The sequence below is a fragment of the Haliaeetus leucocephalus genome, unplaced genomic scaffold (assembly GCF_000737465.1).
Source record: "Haliaeetus leucocephalus isolate CR32 unplaced genomic scaffold, Haliaeetus_leucocephalus-4.0 Scaffold428, whole genome shotgun sequence".
Lineage (NCBI taxonomy): Eukaryota > Metazoa > Chordata > Aves > Accipitriformes > Accipitridae > Haliaeetus > Haliaeetus leucocephalus.
Window position 1 is genome coordinate 193,600 of NW_010972864.1, and position 9,132 is coordinate 202,731.

At 56.3% G+C, this 9,132-nt stretch overlaps 1 protein-coding gene across 1 annotated transcript; it reads right to left on the reverse strand.

Moving 5' to 3' along the window:
* Positions 1–522: 522 nt before the first annotated feature.
* ADCYAP1 (adenylate cyclase activating polypeptide 1 (pituitary)) lies at positions 523–4,509 on the reverse strand. The gene is made up of 4 exons (XM_010574300.1): positions 4,404–4,509; positions 2,325–2,459; positions 1,726–1,821; positions 523–909 (listed from the first exon to the last, which is right to left on the reverse strand). The coding sequence occupies exons 1-4, from the start codon at positions 4,502–4,504 to the stop codon at positions 723–725; spliced, it is 519 nt and encodes a 172-aa protein (XP_010572602.1). The 5' UTR covers positions 4,505–4,509; the 3' UTR covers positions 523–722.
* Between the last annotated feature and the right edge of the window lie 4,623 nt (positions 4,510–9,132).

A 9,132-nucleotide genomic window follows, 5' to 3' on the forward strand; every position in this document is an offset into this window, starting at 1 on the left:
TTTGAGACACTAATACAGATACAACTGGAATCAAAGAAAGCAGGAGAAAAAAAATAATCGAAATCTAGAGGAAGGGGGATGCTGCCCCTTCAGAGAGGCTAGTGGCAAAAGAGCCTGCCTTGAGACTCACCGGGGGAAGAATCTGCTTCACCAATCCTCCCAAATCATTTTCCTCATAATCCCCTGGGAGCACGGCATCCTTCTCTATGTACAGTAGCAAATGGTGAAAATTAATGTCTTTGACCCTGTCGTGGATAAAAATACTATCCTTTTAATTTCCGTTACAAAAATAGGAGTAATATTCAAAACAATGATTGTCTTTTTTTTCTATTTATTTTATATAAAAACATAAACAGCTCAGGCAAATTCTTGTTCTTGTGCAGGCTTTATATGAAGAATTGTTCTTTAGTATTCGTAGTAGTCTTTATATATATATATTTATATATTATATATAACTTAATGATTGGTCCACAAAGTAGATCTGTGCGTTTCTCTAGTGCTTTGTACAAAAGAAAAACAATATTATTATCAAAATATTCATTTAATGGCTTTACTTCATACATAAATACATGTTTAGATAACACAGGAGCGGTGATTGTTCAGTCAGTTTAGAAATTACTTTTGTTCTTGTTTAGATTTTTTGTTGTTGTTGGGTCTCTCTCTCTCTCTGTCTCTCTCTCTCTCAGGACTTTGTATACACAGGAGTGGCTGGTTACTCATCGCTACAAATACGCTACTCGGCGTCCTTTGTTTTTAACTCTTTGTTTATACCTTTTCCCCAGGACGGCTGCTAAGTATTTCTTGACAGCCATTTGTTTCCGGTAGCGGCTGTAGCTGTCCGTGAAGATCCCGTCTATGTGCCGCTTGGTCAGCGGTTCCGACTCGTCCCCCAGGCCGCCGCTGGCACCGCTGCAAGCACCGAGAAGCACAGCTGCATCAGGGGGGGCCGCTCCGCCCCCTTCCGCACCCCTCCGCCCCCCCCCCGGCCCCGCGCAGCCCCGCGGCGGCCGCTGTCCCCGGCGCAACACGTTGCGCGGAAGATGCGCGGGGAGACAAAGGCCGCGCCCACGCGGTGCGAGCAAGTGGCGGCGGCGGCGGCGGCGGCGGGAGAGACAATATCTCCCCGCCATGAATTATTCATTGCGGCAGGGAAAGCTGTTCTCCCCGGGGCTTTATTAACGTGTTACCTTCTGCCGAAGGGCGGCGGGTGGCACCGGGCTCGCCCCCGCTCCGCCGGTGGCGGGGGGGAGCCCCGCCCGGCGCCTCGGGGTGCGCGGGGCTGCAGCCGAGCAAGCCCCCCTCCCACCCCCGCTTCAGCCGAGCCCTCGGTCATCGCTTCCGACAGACGGCTCCCCCCAGCAAACCGGGAGCAAAAAAAAAACCGGTAGTTACCTAGTTTTAAATCAGCCGGTTGCACAAAATTATAGAGACATATATACAAATATACATATACACACATATATACCCGAGCGTCTTACACCAAACGGACCTCCGTGAGCGCCGGCGCTGACGGCCGGGCTCACGCTGCGCCGGGAGCGGGCTGGGAGCTGCGGCCGGAGGCGGCTGAGGTTTGGGGAGCCGGACTCCCCCCGCCCCGCTGCCGGAGCAACAAATTCCCAGCCCCGGCCGGGGCAGCTTTGTTCCCTCCAGCCGCGGCCTTTTTAAGCGCCTCCGCTCCAGCAGCACCAACGCCCACCGCGGAAAAGAGCGAGCAGAAACCCTTACCCGACCCGCTTGGCCATCAGGGAGTGCAAATATTTCCTGGCGGATAACTGGCCCAGCAGTTTCCTGTAGGCTTTGTTGAAGATCCCATCGGCGTGCCTGGGCGGAGGAAAGAGCCCGCGGGTGAGCGGCGAGGCCCGGGAGCCGGCTGCGGCGGGGTGCGGAAGCCCGGGCGGCGGCGGTGGCCGTCCTTCCCCGCCAGCGAGCGGAGGGCGGCATCTCCCCGCGTCCCCCGGGACCCCTCTTCCCCACCCAGACCCCTCCCCGCCGCACTTGCTTGGCTCCGCGCTGGCTGGGCATTTCTGCTCCGTTTGCGGGAGCATAGCTAGCCCTCCCCGGCGCTGGAGGCTCCCCGCTCCCTCCCCCGCGCTGCTGGAGGTAAGGCAGCTTTTCCCTTTCTTCTAGGCTTTGAACTGGGCACCGGGACCCGGGCAGCGTGGTCGTTTGTTTGGGTTCGGGTTTTTTGGTTTTGGTTTTTTTTTTTTTTTTGGTTGCTGCTGCCTTCTTGGGTGGTATTATTATTTTCCCCCCCAATCGGCTCGGGCAGACCCGTTTTGCTTCCGGTCAAAATTCACGGCTGACACCCCGCGAGTTGCAGTCACCTCTTTTCCGGTGGGTAATACAAGGTGTACATCTCGCCGATCATGGAGGACGGATTCGCTATGCCGAGGGGCTCGTGGTCATAGGCGAAGTCCTGCAAGGTGTTCGCGTCCTCGTCGTAGACTTCATCCCCCAGCCTGGCAACGAGACCAGCAAGGGGAAGGAGTCAGCCGGGCTCCGCGGGGCGCTCCGCTCCTCTCCCCGCCGCCGGCTCCCGGCTGCCTCGGTGACCACCCCCCGACGGAGCCGACCCGGGCGCCCCGGGAGCCCCGTCCGTCTGCCCCCATCCCCTCTCGGCGCCCGCCCGCTCCCCATCCCCGCCCTCCGCCTCCTCTGCGGGGCAGGACCACGGGGGGAGGGAACACACCACCCGCCGCCAGACGTGCTCCCAGAAAAGCCCCAAACATCCCCCCCCGCCTCGGCCCGAGCAAGAGCCCCTCTCTGCCATAGCCACGGCTGGTGCCTCCCGAGCGGAGCGCGCGCACGCACACACAGGCGTGCAGGCTGCCGCACACACACACACACGCGTTTGTGTGCCAGGGGCTGGGCGGGAGCCAAGCAGCCTCCCCGGCGGAGACGGGGCGGTGAGCGGCAGCCCCCGCCGCCGGGGGCCGGGCGCCGCTCCTCCCCGCAGCGCCCGTCGGGCCGGAGCTGGGTTGGCCTGGGCTGGGGCGGGGGGCCTTCGCCTGTTGTTGTTTTTCGTTGAATGGTGCCTCTGCCCTTTGAGATCTCGCCAGTTTTGTTCCCCCCCATCCCCCCCCCATCCCCACCCCCCCGGCTCTCTGCCTCCCTCTCTGCAGTACGATGTAGGTCATTGTACGTTACAGGCAGCTATTTTTGTCTGTGAGCTTTAGCGGAGGTATTAATAATAGATGCCGCTAAAGTGTTTCACTCCTGCTAATTCAGGCTCTTGAATGAAGAGAGCCAGCTTGCTGCCGGCTAATGGCCCCGCAGGCCACTGAGCCCGCTGCCCCGCAGCCCCGCTGCCCGGGGAGGGGAAAAGGGCTGCTCTGAGCCAGCCCCGACGGGCTCCCGGTTCGTGCAAGGACACCTCGGAGCCCCAAAAAGGACACCTTCCTCGGACAGCCTTGCGCGCCCGGCATCGCCCCCCGCTCACAGCTGAGCCGCACGGCGGTGACCCCGCAGGGCACCCCGGAATAGAGCCGAGCGCTGGTGGGGCAGGACAACAGCACCGAGCCCAAAACTCCACCCAAGCCAAGCAACACCGGTCACCCAAGGAGGGTGGAACCAGCGGCCGTCCCTGACCGGGTACCCTGCGCCCCCAGCCACGGCCCAGCATGGGAAACTCGCTTGTGCCAACACCCCTGGGGGTCCCCCAGTCCTGCCCCAACACAGCGGGGTCCAAACGTCCCCGGCTCCCAGGTGGAAAGGGACAGCACGGGCAACAGCCTGCGGTGGAGTCGAGCAAGACAACTCCGATCAGACCCAGAAAACCAAACCACCTTGTGTCAGCCGCTCTCCCGCTTGAGAAGGGAAGTGGTATACAGACAGGTAAACAGGGGATGAGACTGAATCCCCGCCAACTCCAATGCTGCTACACGAACCGTGACAGCTCTCACATGCTTGCAGCCAACGGCGCATCCGTCCCCCCGCCCCGCTCCCCCCGGTCCGGACAGGCGATCCTCGCCTTTCACACTGGGCGAGCTGCGGGCAACCGAAAGCGGCCGGGGCCCGCGCAGGACAGGGGGGAGGCGGGGTGGGGGGAGCTTCTGGGCCATCGAGATGCGGCCGGGACCTCGGCCCCCTCCCGCAGCAGAGCAGGTCCCCCGCTCCCCGGGGACAGGAGGCTGCAGGTTAACCTCGCCGGGATCCCGGGGAGCGGCCCTGGGGGAAGCCAGTGCTGCAGCCGGGGGGGACCCCCTCCCTGCCTGACCATCCCGGCAGCTCCCATCCCGGGGCGGAGAGGGTGGGCACACAGCAGGGGGGGGTTCGTTTGGTGACTCCCCCCCACGTCCCCTTCCACTTTCCTCCCCGGTAAGATTCCCCTGCCCTTAGTAGAGCCGAGGCAGTGGGGGCCTGAAGGAGTCCCGGCGGAGCCCCAGAGCGGGGGACGGACCTACCTGAGCGCCGGGTACTGAAAGCCGGCCGCAGGTGAGCAGTAGACGCTGCAGTGCATTATTATGCCATAGATCAGGAGTGCTAGGATCGCTTTGCTACACATTGCCACTCTGTGCGGGAGGGAAAGGAAAACTGCTGTCAAAAAAAAAAACAAAACCAAAAAACAAAACCAAAAAACGACCCCACGACCCACCAAGCCCCCTGCCGAGCCTGCGGGGGAGGGAGGCAGCGCGGCCCCTGGGGGCGAGCGCCCTGGGCAGCCGGGTGCCGGCGCGGAGCGGCGCGGAGCGGTGCCCGGTACAGAGCGCTGCCGCCGCCGCCCTCCCGCCCGCCGGCCCCGGGAGCGCTGCGGAAAGGCCTGGCGAGCCGCCTCGTGTCCTTACCATTAAACTCTAAATACCCGGCACTAAGAGCGTTTGGCTGCGAAACTAAAAGGGCAGGTCTTAAAAAAAAAAAAAAAAGGAAGGAGAAAAAAGACCCAAAATGGTAGGAGGGGGGGAATCGAGCTGTCTCCCAAGTTGCGTCCGAAAGGAGTTAAAACGCTCGTGGCATCGCCTCTCCGATGGGCAAAGGACCCGCGGGATGAAGAAGACGCAAAAGCAGCAGTTAGTTGTTTGCTAGTTTTAGGGTAATCCGCTCCAAAAAGAAAAAGAGAGAGAGGAGAGAAGGGAAAAAAAATATAAAGGAAAAAAAGTTTGCAGGTAGCAGCACAGATCTGGAGTGGAGTCTGCAAGGGAAGGGAGAAAGAGGGATGGAGCGCGATGTCGCCGGAGAAGAGAGCGCAAGGGGAAGGGGGGAAGAGAGCGAGCGAGCCCGGGAGGGAGCGGAGGCGGGGAGCCTCGGGCTGGCTGCGTGCGATGTTGTCTTCCCCAGATCTCTCCCCTCACTGAGCGTCTTCAGCCTTCTCCTCTTCTTCTCTTCCTGCTCGGTGGCTCCAAACTTGACAGCCTTCCGTCTGATAAGCAATTAGCAACAAAATCTTTGCAAACACCCCGCTTCAGCAAGAGCCCTCTTCGTAAATATTTGCCTGCTTGTTACCTTAGAGGACGGGCAATATTGTTTGTTGCCCCCGTGATGGAGTCCGGATTTTTATTCATGAATCAAATACCTTTTTTTTTTTCCCCCAGTCACGTAATAATCGGGTATCAGAAAAGACGTCACCACCCCAATTCCTCAAGGAACACAGTTCTGTGTCGTCCTCAAAGATGAGCTTATCAGGAGTCATAAAGCTTCTCATAAACACCAACCCACACTTCCCCCCCCCCCCCAAAAAAAAGGAAAAAAACCCCAACCAACCCCAAAACCAACAAGCAAACAGCAACACACAGAAAGTCCCACAAACCTAAAAGGATGCTCCCCACGGTCAAGTTTTGCCTGCCGTGGGAAGGGACTGGGAGGTGGAGGAGGGCGGCTTGGAGCGGGGTGGGGGTCCCCGTACTTGGTGGGCTCCCTCGCGGCTTTGTTTCGCGTCTCTCCGCGGGGCCACCTCACCCCGCGCCGGCGCCGAAGTCCGCCGCTGGGCGCGGGCCCCCGCGGAGCCGCCCGGGGCTGAGTGCGCAGGCGGAGCAGCCTTGGCACGGAACCCCCACTTCCACGGAGATTTGGGGATAGGAGTGCCTTTTTTTTTCTTAGCCGCCCCCTTCTTTTCTTTTTCTCTTTTTCTTTTACTTTTTCTTTTTTCAAGAATTGTTAGTATCGTTCTCCTTATGCATGCCCCCCCCCCGGGGGGGGGACACCAGCAGCGCCGTAACAGCTCCGCGTGTACTGCGGGGAGGGTCCCACGCGCGGCCGCCGCGGCCCAGGGGTGGTGGGGGCGACTTCCCCCCCCCCCTCCGCGTTGGCCCGCCTCTTTCCCCTCCCTGCCTTGTGCAGGGACAGATGTGCGACTCGCAGCGCTTGGCAGAGCGGGAGGGGAGAGGATCACCATCAGAAAAACAAAGGGAAAAAGGAAAAAAAAGTTGATTTGCCAGAGGGACTGGGAGGGAAATCCCTTCTCTGGGGACTTCTCCGCCGCGGGGATTATTTTCCCCAAGTAATGCGGAAGGCGGCGAGCGCCGGGCGCGGACCACCGGAGGTCTCCCAGCCGCTGCGCCTGGGCTCATCTCCGCGCTCTCCTCCCTCAGCGGCCGAAAATCAGCCTTTCATTTCCGAGAATTACTCAAAGAAATACAGGCTGCAGGAGCCATTACCGCACATTTTAATTATTAGGATCATAAGCAGAGAGTTCAGGAAGCAGCAATAATATAGTTCTCCTGTTTCCTATTTGAATGGGTTTGGTGTAACACGCTTAGATGAGTTATTTGAGCCCAAATCGATTTCTCGAAAACAACAACAAAAAACACACCACACAATTACATTCCTATTATGGTCATTTAAGGTTTCAATATTTTCCGGAGAGAAAGGAAATTCAACGTGAATGAATTATTCCCGTACGAACGGCCACCGACGCGGGAAGACAGGACTCGGGATGCAGCAGGACGCTAGCTATCCCAGTCGTCGTCCCGTACCGGGCGTGTAGGACCGGGAAGGGTTCCCCAAGGACGAACACGATGCGCTTCCCCGCCGGCGGCCGCTGGCGCAGCTCCCGTTGCTCGTCCGCGGAGCGCGGGGAGCGGCGGGAGCTGCGCCAGCGCGGAGCGTCTCCGTGAGCGGACGGCGCCACCGCGCGGACAGCAGCGCGCCTGAGGCCGCCGCCGCGGAGCCACCCTGGAGCGGTGGGGGTCCGTGTGTGCCCCGTCCTCTCGGCTGGGGTGAGCTGGGGAGAACCCCCGCAGTCCTCGCCGGGCTCCCGGTCCCGGCTGTGAAGGCGGCTGGCGAAGAAGGGTTTGTCCTCTGCCTTCCCTCGCTGCCAGCATCGGGCTTTGGGAGCTGTTGGGTTGTGGGGTTTGGGGTTTTTTGTTGTTGTTGTTTCCTTTGAAATGACTCTGTGATAGCAGGTGTAAATACAGGCTTTTCTAGTAACTTCGGTTCACAGGCTTGAACCACACAGCCTAAAGAAGTAAATATTCTGTCTTTCCAAAGAGACCAGAATCGCGGGCAATAAGTTTTAAAGCTGTGGCTGTTTTCGCTTTAGAAAAGCTACTTTCAGCTACTTTTTATTCACATTGCCTCATTTCCTCTCCTCCCTCCCCACTTCCCCAGATCCTTACAGAAAGAACCAGGATGCCTGAAATACTGGGCATCAGCAGCGATGAGACACAGATTCCCGTAAAACAGACCTGAAGCTCCAGACGCCATGTAGGGGCCCAGTGCTGCTGCAGTGGTACTGAGCATGCAGGAGTGATGTCAGGATGGTTTGCAAAAAATACAGTTTCTAAGCTTTTATTTGGGGTGAGTGAGTAACTCACGCATGATTCATGCCAGTAAAAGTCTCATAGCATCTTAGTCTACTTCACGGGTGTGCATGTGCAGCATGAATATGCGTATGGCATGATTGCAGTTTAGGCTGAATAAGTAAAGGTTTGAATCTGGTCTCCACGTGTAAGTAAACTTCTAGGTAACTCTGTCATGTCAAGGCTGAGAGGATTTAGGGTTTATAATACTTGCCTCTAAGGTAAAATCCTAAGGCAGCCTCTGAAGAAAAGTAGTTTTTTTCACTGGCAGAATTTCCTTCATCTGTCTCCTGCCAGCTTAAATTAGACCTTTTAATTTACCTGACTATGCTATTTTAAATATCTATTTTATTAACTAGAGCATTATAATTCTATAGATATTTCTAGGGGAGCTTACATCCTCTAAGCCTTGTTAAGCCTGACTGGGACTGGCTGCTTTAAAACCTACTGCCATAAGTTTAATTCAAAGGAACATATTTCATCCTGTACCATGATGGATATCTTTTCCACTCCTCAGAAAACCCCGGTTTTGCATATTTATGCATATTTTATAAAAAAATACCATAATCTATCAAACGGTCAGGAACTGTACTGGTCCATAAAGCCAGATGATACCTCATGCACACTTGTCGGATATCCAGCCACCATATTCATATTTTTTCACTACATCCCACCTTAGCTGCTTATTTTAAAAGGAAGCTGGAAGATTGACGGACCTGAAATATGTAATTTTATCATGAAAGCGCACATGTTTTTCTGCCAATATAGAAAAGGATGAATATTCCTTTCTCAAAAGCAAACAATCCTGCCAGCCCAGCTGTCTCTCTCTCAGACACACACTATGGGTTTATCATCTATCTTGTTATTATCTGTCCCCAGGCCTCCTTTCTTACTGGGATGGCTTGGGGAACCCATTGCAGACCAGTCTGCCCATGAGTACATGTGTGCATTAGCTCTGTGAACGTAACACTATCCCTCATCTTTTCTTGACTTTCCAGCCTCCTGCTCCCCGAGAGCTAGCTCCCTAGGAAGGATGGACTTGTCAGAGGGGAGATTAACACATCCATGTAACAGTGGTCATCTGATAATGGCTAATTAAGGATCGCCTGGCAGAAGAACAGAAGTTATTAAAGCTCAAGCAGGGGAAGCCAGGGCTTGGCGGACATTTCAGCACTTCCAGCTGAGACATGGCACCTGCAGCAGAGGCGGGAAAGCCCTGCTTTCCTCATGGAAGCTAGATCTCAATCAACTCAGGGACAGAGCTAAAGTGCTTCATTCACAGAGTTGTTTTTCTTTTACTAAACCATCCCCTCTTGTGCTTTCCTTAAGTAAAAGCAGCAAAATATTTAGGCACACTGTAGAAAGCATACACATCTGTGTGCTTCCTCATGTCTGTCAC

Bases quoted from the DNA above. Each gene is read 5' to 3' on its own strand.
- ADCYAP1 (XM_010574300.1), bottom strand. From the start codon at position 4,504: ATGTGTAGCAAAGCGATCCTAGCACTCCTGATCTATGGCATAATAATG. The intron at 1,822-2,324 runs GTGACTGCAACT...TCCTCCGCCCAG, and splicing joins TATTACCCACCGGAAAAGAG to GCACGCCGATGGGATCTTCA. The intron at 910-1,725 runs GTAAGGGTTTCT...CGGTGCTTGCAG, and splicing joins CTGATGGCCAAGCGGGTCGG to CGGTGCCAGCGGCGGCCTGG.